At 36.3% G+C, this 15,736-nt stretch overlaps 1 protein-coding gene across 1 annotated transcript in view; it reads right to left on the bottom strand.

Moving 5' to 3' along the window:
• ADAMTS19 (ADAM metallopeptidase with thrombospondin type 1 motif 19) overlaps positions 1-15,736 on the bottom strand; it is a 131,213-nt gene that overhangs the window by 96,050 nt on the left and 19,427 nt on the right. Inside the window, exons 3-6 of the mRNA XM_054285548.1 lie at positions 9,869-10,034; positions 3,055-3,227; positions 2,025-2,108; positions 1,032-1,189 (exon numbers count right to left, since the gene is read on the bottom strand). Coding sequence (XP_054141523.1) covers positions 1,032-1,189; positions 2,025-2,108; positions 3,055-3,227; positions 9,869-10,034 — 581 coding nt within the window. The remainder of the gene's footprint in view (positions 1-1,031; positions 1,190-2,024; positions 2,109-3,054; positions 3,228-9,868; positions 10,035-15,736) is intronic.

Raw genomic sequence — 15,736 nt, 5'->3', positions numbered from 1 at the left:
ACAGTTTGGACTTCTAAATTTCCTGCTTCGCCTAAGTGACTGGCTCTCCAAAGCAGGAAAATTTAGGGAAACATTTTTCTGCTTCAAAAGATTGAAATACACTATAGACATTGGAGTAATCAGAATAAAACTAATTTTAAGAAGAATGCATTATTTTTATTTTCTATAGGTTCTCAGTGAGAGTGCTGTGAATAAATAGCAAAAGATGGCACGCAGGTGTAAAGATTACAGATGGTTTTAGAATACCATATCACTGACCAGCATGGGACTGCACAGCAGTATTCCACTATAGCCAATCACAGGAATTTTCTTTGGAAGGGAGCTCTGAAGGTTACCCAGTCCAAGCCCCACCTCAATAATCGCACTAAGTCCAACCCTAGGCTGGTTGAATCCAGCCTCTGGATCATGTCTCTGGATCAGACAAAACTATGAAAGTCCCTGCTTGGAAGGAAAGAGGTGAACTGGAGGCCTATTTCCTTCTCAATGTGTGAAATGCCTGCCACTTCAGAACTACAAGGAACTGCAGATCTGGAATCATACCCTAGTGCTGCAGGACACATCCTGAAGATGTACATGATGTACCTTCAGCACAGAGTGAATCACACCAGTTCTAGATCAGTTAGGAGGGAAGCATAACTCAGTAATGTGCCTAATGCTGGTCTAGCTCTGAATGGTTTAAATATGCTTTTGTGTTTTGTCTGAAAGCATCTACAGGTTTGGGGCGCTGCCTCTTTTAAATGAAGGTGCATGGATGAAGGATTCCAACCTTTGCTATACAGATAAGGTCTTAGCTATATAGCCAAAGAAGAAACAAGAGTAACCTGTTCATCACTTCAAATATTTACCATCTGGGAAATACTGCTTTCCGCACCATCTTTAGCAACACTTTATCACCAACTTTGAGATCCAGATGCCTCAAAATGCTCCCTTCCTCACTGCAAACTAAATTCTTACTATATTGGCCATCTACTTTGATCTATGTTCACACTAGCCTTCTGTCTATTTTTAATGCTCATCTTTCACTACTTTACCTTGTTATCAATATAGCTGCATCAACTGAAGTCATGTCTTCTCCCCAGCTTGTTGACATTTCTAAGTGTATATCATTCTTCTTGCCAAATTCCTCATGTTGCCATTTACAAAAGCTTTCCAGCATTTTTTCACCATGATGTCCAATATACATATCTGCCTGGAAATGAAAAACAATTAATGTTATTAAAATTAGGATCCTATATGTAGAATGTGGAACCTTTTTTGACTGAGCTAGCAAAAATATTCTGCTTTTTATGGCATAATATGTCCATGGCAAAACAACTCAAACTTCAGGTGCCAACACCACCTTCCTTACATGTTAAAGATACAAATGAAGATAGTGCATTAAGAGTGTACATGTGTACTAGAGTTCACTCAAACTCTAGTCTTATTTATTTCCTGACTTCTCATCCATGGTGAGGAAAGTATAATGGTGTTATACTGGTGTTAAGATGCAGAATGTGAACATAAAATGAGATTACTCCAACTGCTGAGAGGAACTGCAGAAATAAATTATTTATTCACTGGAAAATTATAGTATTTTAGATTAGAACTATTGGTAAGGGAATTCCACTTCCTTATAAGCTAAGTGCTACATCAGCTCTTGTTTTTCTAGGGATTAGACAACAAAGAACATCAGTCCTCCTTCTGCAACCCAATGGATTTAAAGGAAATTATTTTTCTATTGAGATATATGACTGCACAAAAAGCAGAGCAGAAGCAGATTTTGCTAAGATCTGCCTGATTTCCACATGGAAACTCTGACTGACTTTTAATTGAAGGAACAGATAAATCTCAAAACATGCAGTGCATAAATTAGAAGATTAATCCTCACTGGGGCTGCTTGTCAGTGGAAATCACTACATAATATACGAAAGCTAAGAAGGAAATTTTTTAGCCATTAAAGTTCATAAATATTGCAAGCTTTTGCAGAGCCACAAGCTAAGTAGCATTATCCTCTACATGCTAAGACAAATGTCATAAATACCTACTGGAGTCTCATGAAGAAGGACAAGTTTAGTCACCCGAAGATTTACTTGTAATCCTAGACTCTTGTGTTGGAAAAGATTAAAAACCTAAAAGAGAAAAAAAAAATCCAAAAAATAAGAATATGAATTTGTATTGCACGTACACTAAAAATAACACAACCCCAAAGAACCTCAAAAACTCTCATATTCTACTGTGACTGCTTTTATTTTCTGTAATCTGAACAGAACATTAAGATAATGTACTGTGTTGGTCTTGTGAAGTGAAAACAGAGCTTAGGCAATATTCATTCTGGGAACATAAAAAAAGACCTTTTCCTCTCAATGGCCACAATCACTTTATAAACTGTGGCCTTTTTCTCCAAATATTTACATACATATTTAATACTATTCACATGAAAATTTCTATTCATTTAAATCCAAGATCTTGGACCAAGTGGTCTCAGCCAACATCTAACTCTCTAATTCTTCCTATCATTCAGAATAGTTAAAGCTCATATTAATTTTTCAGCTTATTTTTTCGGCTTATGCTCCTTCCTTAGAACAATCTTTCCTTGTATATTACATATGCTATTTTTCACTGCTTTATGCACCAAATGCTTTATACACTACAGCTCCAGATAGAACTGGAAGGGAATGTAATTGTCCAAATTCATTAATCTTTCTTTTTTTTCTCACCACCACTGACCACACAATGCTTTCCCATAACAATGTCATGTCTTCATATTAAGCACAGGTCACCAGAAACTACCCAATATCCCAACCTTTCCAACAGCATGGGCTTCTAACCAAAAAGTCATCTTGTTCTCTCACTCCCAGGCTTCCCCAAGATGTATGACCAGACAGTACAGACAAGCCTGCAGCACTACAATTTTCTGCTGCAGAACATATGGACGAAGTCTGTACAGCCTGCTGATGGTCCTGTTTTGACTGTGCCTTACAGGTGTTCAGTCAGAATCACTAGAAGGAGCAATGAAATCAGCCTGCAGTGCATTTCTGGTTGGCAAAACATCAAAAATAGTTTTAAATTTCCTACCATGTTTAAGATGGTTAGAATAAATCTTCTGGCAGCATCTGTTCCATGATACGAAACCATAGCTGGATCTGCCACCACAACAGTTTCTATGTTGTACTCTTGAGGCAACTTGTAAGAGTATCGCTTTCCTCTTCCACTTTCAGACACTTTTTGAGTCTTGGATTTCCTTTTATCTGTAAACCAAAACAGTGCTTGAGAAACTCATCCTTCAAACTACCCCTGCAGTACTTTTCAGGATTTGTTACCCTTGGTTATATTATAACTCTCATCATGTGGAAACTAATAGCTATGGACTTTAATATGTTGTGCTTATTTGCTACTGCCAATGCTAATGCTCATACTGAAGGTCTCCACTATGTATAAATATTACCTCATACCAAGAAAACAGAAATTTTATCCATATTTTCAAATAAAGTCAGAAAGATTATTTGCAGCCTTTCAACTAATGTATTTATAAAAAGAATATGTGTCTCTTACTTTGGTTTGTGGGAGAAAACTCAACTCATGTTGGGTCTGAAGGAAAAACAGTGTCACTGACATTGCATAATTTTTGTCTGACCATCTTCATAAATCACAGAGAAAATATCTTGATGTCTTGATATCTTAGCATGCAAGACAACAAATACAGTTGCGCCACAAAGTCCTGTATTCAGTAAATACATGCAACAATTCTGTGATTTGCAAAGAGGAAATAATATTTCAGATGAATGACAGAGAATGACATCGGTTTGTTACAAATAAAAAAGTGAATTTTTACTGACATGACTTCAAAATCTGTGTTCCCATCATTATAAGCAGCTGAAGCAAATAAAACCAAACCCCCTGGAAACAGGCCTCCAAATCTACTGAAAGCTAAAATCTAAAAACATGTCATGCTTATTGTAAGGTTGAAGTTATTAATGGTGTTAATTTTCAGTTTCCCCTCCAAAAACCCAACAAAACTGCCCTTACTACTACGATACATAGTAGTATGTAGTAGGATACATAATAGTATCGTAGCACTTCACAATACAGGACCCAGAAGGTGGTCAGATTTACATACAACAGTTAGCAATGCCATTTTAAATAATCTAATTTAAAACAAAATGAAAAATTAAACTTATTGTAATAGCCAAATATTGTTAGATCCTCTTGAGAGGATGTAAAACTTCTGGGACTGATCTCATTGAAACCAAGTGAAGTTTCTTGAAGCATCTAAAATGGAATATCAGGCTCTCTGTGATGAAAAAAAGTAATGTTTAAGATGACAATTATGTTCTGGAAACAATCAAATATTCAAAAATTTTGAGACAATGTTTTGTAATTCAACCAATCGCATCTCTAATTGGAAAGTTCCTGCAGTATATTTTATAATACATGACCACTCTCCAAAACATAAGTCACTCTTCAGGACAATGCTAAAAATGAACTCCTAAAGTCAATTAACTAACAAATTAAATTTAAAATATAAAATACCAGTGGAAGAGGGGTCTGTGATTTAAATATATGTGTAATATAGATTTTATATAAATATAATGCAGATACGTATTTTTCAATGTAACACATCTAAATTACGCACACTTAAAAAAGGTTTCTATCCTTTTCTGAATCATTCATAAAAGATTACACATTTGAATGATTCAGTCCATCCCAGTACATCTGAGAAGGTCTTACTGATCCTTCTAGAACTGGTGGCAGTGTAAGACCTACTAACACATTTACTAAAAGAAATAAGTATGTATCCTCCAGAAATAAATGTTTGGTGTTCAACGACCTAGAAGTAGAAACAGCTATAAATTCAAGCTATCTTAAATTAAAGTGTCTTATTTTGATCCTTCAGACACTTGCTTAGCATTATAACTTCTGCTATAATCTAGCCTAACTCACGTTTGCTAACTGTGGATCTGCAGCCTAGTTTATAAAATATTGTGTTGTTTTCCTCACTTTTTTGAGAATAATTTCTAATGAAACCTCAGTGTTAGTATTTGTGCCAAAAAAACCACCTCCTATAAGCTATACAACTATGGCTTAACATAAGAACATCTAATGCTGTAAGTGTAAGCTATAGGCCTAAGTTTAAACAGTAAACTCATGTGGGTTAAAAAATATCTCTTATGACCCACCTGGTCAATCTGCCTTCTTCCTAGGCACAGTGCAGTTTCCAGCAACAGTTTATTCTCTGTTCATTTCTTTGTAAAAGACAGCAGCTAGTGATTGAAAACTTTAAATTTAATCTTAGCATGTACAGAGAATTCTCTTAACACATTTCTCCAGAAGTTATAACTAGTAGTGCATTTCTGTTCAGAACTGACAGTCCACAATAAAATATGTCATTGTGCTAAACACTAAGAACACTGTGGTCCCATAAGCTGTTGAAACCTCTGTCTTTTGGGATTGCAGTGAATGAGAAGACTACACAGCTCTCTAGACAAGCTGTCTGCCCATCATTTGTCTGCCTTAGATATCTCTCCCATTAACAAACCAATGGGCAATCTGTTCTTGGCCAGCCAACCTTTTCCAAATTGCTGGCAGAAATCCCCATCACGAGATCTCATTTATCTGAAACTTGTAGCTCTTTTCTAAGAACTTTAAATAAATGGAATTAGTAATTTTGCTACTACTGGTATTCAAATAACTGCCACAACTGCTGCCAGATAATAAGGGAAACAGGCTTTAGGCAAAAACTCATGTTTCTTTACATATTCATAAATCAGTAAAAATTACAAAGAACTGGTCATTATTGAAGGCAAAGTCTGTCAGAGATAACTGCTGCAAAAAACCCAGATACATAATAATTCATGTACTAACAAGATAAAAGACAGACTAAAGATGCATAAATTCATCTTAAAAATTTAATTACACTGCCAAAATAAAAGATAAATTCTACAGGAGAGTTCTGTGCAATAAGACTTCTGTTTGTGCAACTAGGTAGAACAAGGTGATTCCATATCTGTAGACTACTTAAAACTCAGTTGACTGAAAGATAGGAATACTGCATTACTTCAGCAAGAAGGGTAAAAATACTGCAGCAAACTAATTTGACATAAAATAGGCAATTAAGAGAAAACAAGCAGAAATGTTAACAAAACAATTATCCTACATTAAAAAAATTTAGAGCCATCTACTATAATCAGAGGTTACACAAAGTATCTAAGCCAACATTAAGAAGAGGCTGTGACTACAAGACTTCTGGACACCTTCAAGTCCTCAGGCACAAAAGCATTTCCTGAGTATATGCACATGCAGCCCAGACTAGAGAGGAATCACCATCACTCCCCAGGGGGTAACCTAGTCCTACGGAAATTGCAGTGTTCTGCCTACACAGGGAATATTGAGGAGCTTAAGAAGCCATGAGCTATACTGCCACTATAATTTGAATAGGGATTTAAATACTTCCCTACAGAGCAACAACTTTTTCTACCCAAGGGATAGAAATTATTATCTCAAGTAGCACCAGTCGCCATCTTTTGCAATCTCTTAGATCCATGATTAAGATTGTTTGCACATTTTATTGCATATTTTATCACATATAAACAGGCTGTAGAGCAGGAATCAACACAGCTTTCCCAGCTGATCGCCCAGTCTACATGCCATAAAGTAAGACTTCTGCTTTTGATTCAGTGAAACGTAGCAGGCTTTTCCAGCGATATTCCACCATTCTAAGAGGAAAAGCACACTGGTGTCTCAGGACAGGATATTGTATACTGCCAGAACTAAGAAGTAGAAGACGAGTCTTCCAAATTCAGAAGGGATTCAAATTCGCATTAACCATATCCTGGGTAAGAGATTTCTTTTTTCCCAATATGCCCCATGCCTTCACCAGGAGTTCAGTTTACTATATAAACAACTTCAGTTTGGAACAAGTGCTTCAGAGCAGATAGAAGAAAAAAACCTTAGCTTCCCAACATGGCCCTTTGCTCTAATTACAACCGCCTCTCTCACATTTTTTCTGTAACATAGTTCTGTACTGGTTCTTTTAAAGGTGTGGAGTGTAAGGTCTGTGTATGTGCAACTGGCTCACATACGTAAATAAATCATACGCATGTTCAACAAAAGGATATATGTGCACACTGTCAACAATCAAAAAAGCAACTGCTTCTGTCAGTTTGATTCTCTCCCTCGCCTAATTAATAAGAAAATTACTCCATTCACAAAAACAAGTTCTTTGTTCTCTCCAAACAAGTTTGGCTGCGTAGCAACTTTCAATCCAGCCCTCAATGGTAACGGACAACAAACAATACCTTCTTTGATTGCATCTGCTAGCTCTCCATGAAAAGCTATTATTCCCAATAGTGATCCTTCAACACCTCCAGCACAGACATTCATTCCTTCTGATAATTACAATTCATCACTGGCAATACATATTTGCTTGATAGGTAGCCAGCTTTTGAGATCAATTTGGATCAAAACCAGCAGGAGAAATACCTGTTTCTATCCTGACACACAAACACTGCAGAAGCAAGAGACGTGGTTGTAAGACAGGACCATATTGCTGAAAAGTTAGTGTGTTACCAAGGTTGCAGCTGCAATATGTCACAAAGTTACATCTCTACCATAAAGGTAGCAGAGACTATCTCAGAGCCCCACATAATCATCTGCTTTATTTTTATTTAATTTATCTACTTAGCTTATTTTTTTACTTAGGATTCTGAAATACTTATGTAAAGGCTTATTTTTGATGCTTTTATTCACTTTAAGCTGTACCATGTGTGCAAACATGCATGTATGTAGCATGTGTCTGTAGCATGAGTATTTTCGTGATATTAACTAAATTCACGTCACACTAACAAATTGCTCTTAGCATAGATAGAGCTTTTAAGCATATAACTTACTGCAGTCCCTCTTAGTAAAATAATCTGTAGCAGGAGAGTGAGGGACTGGTCTTCTAGAACAACATCCATTAGAAAGTGCAGCTATTTATACTCCCTAACATAATAACATTGTGTCAGAAGATGCTACTCAGTTATGCACAGCTTGCACTATTTTGAAATTTTAAACCTGATGGTAGATATAATGAAACCTCCTTCAAGCAGATATTTCATTATCTGTTGACAGATTTATAAGAAATCAGAGCTTGGAGTGTAAGATTATTACAAAAGATTAATCCCATTTTAGAGTGTAACAGAAAGTGAAAGGATATTTGATAATGAACATCACAGAAGAATCATGTCCTTATGGACAAAGTTTGCATCCTTACTCATTTTCATACCCATCACAGTTTGCTACTTTGTCAGATACTCCTCCCCCCTTTTTGCAGTGCATACACCATGCATACTTTTCATTTTTTCTTTCTCATTCCCATACACATGCAGGCATGCATATTCTAACTCACTTTTCTCTAATAGGGAGGAATAAATAGCTTTACTTAATGTGAAAAATTTGTGATAATATAGAAAGTTTAACTTTCAGATAAGCAGTGTCAATGTAATACAAAGCTTAGAACATAAAGCCAAACTGGAGGAAGTTGTATGTAATTTATTTCATCCCACTGCCAAAAGAGCCTTGCTTTGCAAATTTATCTTTGATTTCAAACTCTGGATGGATGCCTAACTATAAAAACAATACTTCCAAAGTAGAGGGGGAAAAAAACACCACAAAACCTGTCGCATTTATTCTCTAACTATATAAAATAGACAGAGCAGTACAAATGTTCAGAAAGGATCAGACAGCTATGGAAAAGTTTAGGCTGAAAATTATCTCCAGAGGGCAGCTAGTCCAACCTGCTGCTCAAGTCAGGCCAAGTGTCAGGGTATGATCAGCCCTTTTAGAGCCATTTCTACACATGCTTTATAAATACTTGAGGATGTGGATTTGACAGACTCTCTAGACAACCTGTTCCCGTGCTAAGCATTCTTGTAGAGATTTTATTTTCCTTATGGAAATTGAAATTTCCTTAAACACAAGTTACAACTGTTGTCTGTCACAGCATACCACTAAGGAATGTCTGGCTTCACCTTTTCTCTGCAGACCCTTAGGCACCAGACAACTGCAGCTACATCCTTCCTTTACCTTTCCTTACCTGCCTGAAATAACTTAATTCCTTCTGCTTCATCCCAAATATCGTATAATCCAGTCTCCTAACCATTTCAGTGCACTTCTGCCATTTTCTTTGCATTTTGCCCGGATTTCACTCACACATGAAAAATAAGCCTAAAAATGTGCACTCATTCTGGTTTATTTCCAAGGAGAAAAATAACTTCTCACAACATCACTAGAAATACCCTCAGCTCATGCTGAGGTCAAAGGACAGAGATGTCCTCCATCCTTTGAAGAATGTCAGCTGATGATGAAGCAGAAAAAACAAAACACCGTCTTTCACAAAAGCCATTTTTCTCTTCCCCAGTGAAAACTATGAAGTCATCACTATGTGCCAAACTTCTGTTGAAACCCTTCTGCTTCAACAACTTGCTCTACCTGCCATTGAGGAAGATGCATTAGCATTGTTTCATACACATCTAAGTGTCATTCACAGAACAAGAACACGCATAAAAATCACAGAAAACAGAAAATAACGTGCAAGCATTGCACATGGTGAGTGATTAAGCAGCTCTGATGACAGAGACAGACAAGAAATAGATTTAAATATTAAGTTGAAACTAAGACATGCCCTAAAGATTTCTACTTTCAAATAGAAATGCACATTAAGAAGCAGAGTCTATTCCTAATGGACAACTCCTTCTCCCAACAAGTGACATGCCACCTCAGAGTCCACTGTAGGGTACTGCTACAAGAATAATCAGTTCTGCTTCTGTCAAGGTTCTGATGTAACTACTATCTACTTTTCTTGAAAATATATTTGCTACATTACCGCTTTGCAGTGTGATTTTTATATTACCTGTAACAACACCACAGTAATGATTCTGAGAAGGAGGCTTTTCAGAAATTTTCTCCTCTACGGACCTTTTTCGTCTGTACACCCTGTGTGCATGTCCTGTCACAGCCAAAGTGCGATTGAGTGGCTCAATAAATATGAAGTCCTCATTAATCTGTATAAACCCCATCTGTAAAGGAAAACAAAAGGAACATGTAAGGTAAGAGCTTAAGTTGTGCACAGTCCTGCAGGAGAAAAAAAACCCACAACATTCCATTTAAGGAAACACTTTGTTTTAGTAACCCTATGAGCAAAGTGAGTACCTTTGTATTTTACAAGTTTTCTACTTAAATGAACTAGAATAAATTTCATTTATTTCAGCTAAATCTGGGTGGGTGGGTGGCTACATGCCAGTAGCATATGCACAGTAAAAGATACAGAATGCTAAAAGTTTACTTTGGGAGACCCAGGAGGTCATTTATATATGTACAGTATGTACAAAAAAGTCTATACACTGACTTTATTATTTATTATTGTCACATTTTTAGATTACTATATTTAATGAAATAACAGGAACTATGTAAGGCATATGAATACATGCTGAACAAATGTGAGGATGGAAAAGAAATATTGTGGCACTCTTTTTACTCTTTTTTGAACTAAAAGAACCCAAAACTATTTTTAAAAGGCAGAAATCCCTTTTTGGTTTCCAGCAGTAACACCAGAAAAATATTTGAATAAAGCCATTTAGTTGGTAATTCTTCCCCTGTCTCAATGTATTTATACACACTAACACACAGGAAAAGTTAACACACCAAATGCACATCTAATATTACAAGGGCATAGCCAATGCTGAAAAAAAATACTATAAAACATACTTATATAAATACCACACAAATAAAAACTCAGCACAAACTGTTAAGCTTCCAATACACAAAAGTTTCCTATCAAGAGTAAAGCTGGAGACACCAACGTTTGTGGGGTTTCTCCCCCACATTACCAAGACTGACAGTTAATTTCCTCACTCTCTAAGCTTAAAAAACATATTGTACTGTTTTGCTACAGAAACAAAACTATGTGATATATCTGGCTAAGAGAAGCAGATAGTTCTTCTGTATATTTTTATGTAGCGTCAATGGGGAAAAATAGAAAACAATTTTGTTTCTTTTGGAATCATGTGAGTGCCATTATCACATTGGATATCCTGTCTGACATACAAATAAACCACCCCAAAATATTCTGACCCAAGGAAAAAAACAAAATCAAAATTTTTGAGTGGTACAAAACACAATTTCATTCAAACACAACATCTCGAAAAGAAAAAATCCAACAATCTTTCTGCACAATCACATGAAATTAATGTGAATACACACACTTAATTTTTCATTAAGTTACAATAGCTAAGGAATGCTGAACAGATGTCAAAAGGTCATCACTAACACTGCACACAAACACAAATGTATCTGGGGATTTGGCTGTTCCTTCTCATTTTACACTTACCTTTTAGGTTCAGTTCAGCAGGAGCTTTAAATGTCACATACTAGAAAATTAGCCAGCTACGTATTGCTAAGTACTTTCTGTACACCTACAAGATAACACTTCTTGAAAAGTTATCTTTAAAAAGGCTACTTTTACATAACAATTAACTTGTCCTATATAAACTTCAAATTACGTGAAATAAATTTACTTAAAAGCATAGTTCTCAAATACTAGTAAAAGGCATAAAACACTTTTCATTCGATTTTTATGTCAAATGCTGAATTTCACTCAGGCACAGATCATTTTACTTTTTTAAAGAATTATTTTGTATATGAAAGATGTTGATTAAATATAGAACAAGAATAGCAGCTCACTAGTGGTGCTGCAAGTATCCCCTGTACACCAACCAAAAACAAAGCCTTATTCCCTCCTGAACAGAGTCAATCATAGAACATTTGTCACATTTCTTCCATCTCCATTCTCTTTGTTGCAAAATGAAACCAGGGCTTTAAGATGATGCTCTTCCGGTTGTCACCATTCATCAGACATTCTGAAAAGCTGTGCTAGGACTGACATTTAATGTTCTCTTCCAGCTCCTTGTAGAAGGATAGTGATAGTGAAGTTCAATTCATTGGTGGAGAAAACCAAAATATATTGCCTGTTTCCTGAGTCAGAACTTAAAGAACCGAACAGTTATAGATATGTATAACTTTACTATAGATATAGTAAAGTTATAGATATGCAAATGGATGATTCTCAGACAAATATGGATAACCAAATAATCTTTGATGCCATTTTGACTGCTTTTGGGGAAAAAACCAAACCAAACCACAAAACATTATTTCTCTAACTTTCGCATAATTTCACAGGAGAAAGTGGTAGGTGAAACTGTAGCTTTGTCAACCATGCTCTTATATTTTCATAATCATTAAAAATGGAGTTAAGAAGATCTTTTTATGAAGTAAACACAGAAAGCAGAGAAGTCAAAGCATGCATTCAAGCATTTCAGTTTCAACACATTTTCAGATATTGAATGCCAAGGCAAATTACAGCCTTTAGACAGTTGAAATGGCAAAACTTCCATGTTATGAGAATGTGCATCAGAACAAGGATTAAAAAGATGGAAAAGCAAAACACTAATATCCATCTGGGATAGAACTGTGAGCTCGGACAAACTGATACATCTTCCACCAGTTTCGTTTGAAAAAATACTACTGCTCACAGATGCAATTGAAAAGCCCCCCAGGATGCAGGATATATCTCATGTAAAGGTAACATAGCATGCCACTCTTTCCCCCTGTAGCACACATATTTCAGTAGATTTCAAGCCCAGCGCAATCTAATTTGGCAAAAAAAAATCTTCAAATTTTGTAACTATTGATAAACTCGGTACTTGCTCCATATTTTATTTATTTATGAAATAAAGAGATTCCTTAAGTTTAGGGCAAACTTCAGCTGATGGGCAAGTAAAACTTCACTTGCAGAAAACTAACTTTTTGCCGAATTTGGATAGTGGGAAACCAAGACAAATGAAAACAACACCTTTCCCCAGCATCTTGAGTGGCACAGGTCAGGTGGGGAACAGTGGGTTACAATTTCTCCCTGCTGCAGCGACCTCTCCACTGTCTTGTGAAGCAAATGCACACAGCGAGTAAGGATGGGCTGTATGAGACACTACTCCTTCCTGCTCCCAGCATACTTCCCAAGGCAAATACCAAGGGGAACAATGCACTCCTATCAGATGCAGAAAAATGCATCCTATTCAGATGCATAAAATGTTTATGTTATTTAGTACACATGTTGCATACATCAGAACCACAGTATTAATGTCACATTTGCAGTATAAAAATGAAAGGTTCCCCTCACTGCACCATACGAAAAACCAAATTGTCTTTATAAGGTCATTATTTACTTGTTTTGAAACATAATTTCATAACAGGCTTTGTGCTATTTGTCAAATGTCCCAAAACTGAGCATTAATTTCTGAGTAAACAGGCAAAATCTTTTTTTTTACATTTCAGTATCCCACTCTGAAGGTTTTTCTCCATGATTTTAACAATCCAGGTTTAATCTGGTGACTTGATTCTAAGAATTCTATCAGAACCTGACCTGAGCTGAAACACAACAAAAAGTCTCCAGCTCTTACTAATGACTTTCCATCTATAAGAACCTTCATTGCTGAAGGCTGAGGAAATATAAGTGCCTTCAGTTCATAACTGCCTTCTGTCTTCAATTCACGGTGTTTCACAGCTGTGCACATCATTTGCACTGCCCTTTTCCTGTAGGTTTTCTCTACCTGTCTGTTCACTCCAATCTGCTGCACAGAGTTAGGAGACATCACAGAGGGAAGAGTCAGTATTATCACAGTTGACTGGCTTTCAGCTGCTGACATAGTGATCAATCCAATCCTTTCTGGGATTGTTTTTAATCCTAGGGTTGTGCCTTACTGAAATCCACAAACATGCACAATGCTATACCTCATAGCCTCAATAGAGGAAAAAAAACATTTAGACTGTTATGCAGAGATCACTGCATTCAATGCATGTATTCAGGTACTAGCCCCCAGATTTGAGGTCTGTGGAAACCATTTTTGCATGGCTTTTAAATCCTTCCAAATCCTCTATATTCCTATACAGTCTGGTTTAAGATACACACTGCTCTGAATTCTTAAGAAAATCATTCTCTATATGAGAGGATGCTGCTCTCACGTTTAAGACAATGGCTACTTTTTTCAAAACAACCTGATGTTGCACAAAGATGCAGGAAAACATTTATGTTGTTACTCTGCAGCACTCCCTATGCTACTAACAATTAAACAGGTATTCACAACACTAAGCCATAGACTGGACTTGATGATCTCAAAAGTCTTTTCCAACTTAATTGATTCTATGATACACACAAAATGTAACTGCAAACAAAATACATAAAATTTATCAATTCTAAATGCTCTAATTTTTTAAGTGTCTTTTTTAGTAAAAGCACAAATGTACTTCCTAAATTTACGGTGGTATTTTAAAGTCAGATATTCGGTCGCTGCTATCAGCAGTGAAACTCATGAATCAGACAGGGGTCCCTCCAAATGCCAGAGCTATCTGCGCAATTCAACAAGCTGGTCATCAGGTTCAAGTGACCACTACTTCTACATGCCAGCTTCTCTCTGTTCTTCTTGTTACAACTCTCAGCCTCCTGGAGACTGTAGACTTCTGGAACTTACACTGTCACAAAGTTCCCTGGTTCAGCTTGTGACCACTATTTTCAGAAAAGTCAGTGCAGTCTGAACTACTGCATACTTGCCTTTTGACCATCAGAAGAATTTAGTAGAACTAGCAAACCAATCATAAAATGCTGACATTATGTGCTCCATCCCCCTTTCTCTTCCCTTGTCCAGGAAGCTCTTGCCCACTTTCTGGTTGACTAATCTGTGGCTTAAAATACACATAAACTTAAGAAACACCTGTGACAAAGGAAGGCACAGGCACAGCCCAACACATGAAAAGACTGAAAGACCTATGAAAAGAATAAAAATCTAGCAGAAAAGACCACTTGCTATCAGTCTTCCAGAGCTCTCCAATACTGATCGTAACACCCAGTATTAACGCAGCTCATGCACATTATTCAGAATAAAGGACACTGTCTTGAGGGAAACACCAGCTCAGAGAACAATTGGCTAATTCCTCTAGCAACTTACCTGGCACAATGGAATTTCAGCTTTCCCTCAAAGTCATAAAAAGCCATTTAATCTTCTTATTCTAGCCAGAAAATCAAACATATTAAAATATATTTATACATCATTCATGAGTTGCAGCTTTGCTTATAGATTTCACTTGACTGTTGAAACAAACTCAGCTAAATTCAACACACTAAGTCAAACTATATTTTCTTTTTGCATCATATTCATCATGCATTATTTCATTATTTTCATTATACAACTTAAATTTTCACTGCTTAGGTCCTGTAGTACTAGGAAAATAATGAATAAGACACAATGCAAATTACCTCTGCATTTTAATGTCTTAGATCCACACATCAATTCCAGTCTCCTATGCATTTGAGATTTTGTAAAATAGAGATTATCTTATCTAGATATTCTTATAACACAAATCCTTTGCCAGACTACAATTCTTTTCACATTTCCTTGCTGCTACTGTTAAATGAAATAGTTTCAATAGAACTGCTGCCCTGTTATTTCACTATCCTTATTTGAAATGTTTCACATTTTTATCTTTTAACATTTGGAAATCATTCCAATGTTACAACTTTATTGATTCATGGCCATTATTTTAGATCCATCTGATCCAGGGTCAACATTGCTTTCCTTCTGGGCCACCTCTCCAGGCTGGCTTTCCAAGGTCCCTTGATACTCACTTCACAGTTTTTATGAAAGGGAATCATAGAGTATTGCAGTTCCTACTG

The sequence above is a fragment of the Melozone crissalis genome, unplaced genomic scaffold (assembly GCF_028551555.1).
Source record: "Melozone crissalis strain CALT ecotype California unplaced genomic scaffold, PUWL_Pcris_2 ptg000005l_1, whole genome shotgun sequence".
NCBI lineage: Eukaryota > Metazoa > Chordata > Aves > Passeriformes > Passerellidae > Melozone > Melozone crissalis.
Note: the sequence above shows the minus strand (reverse complement) of the source record. Positions and strands in the feature narration are given on the sequence as shown.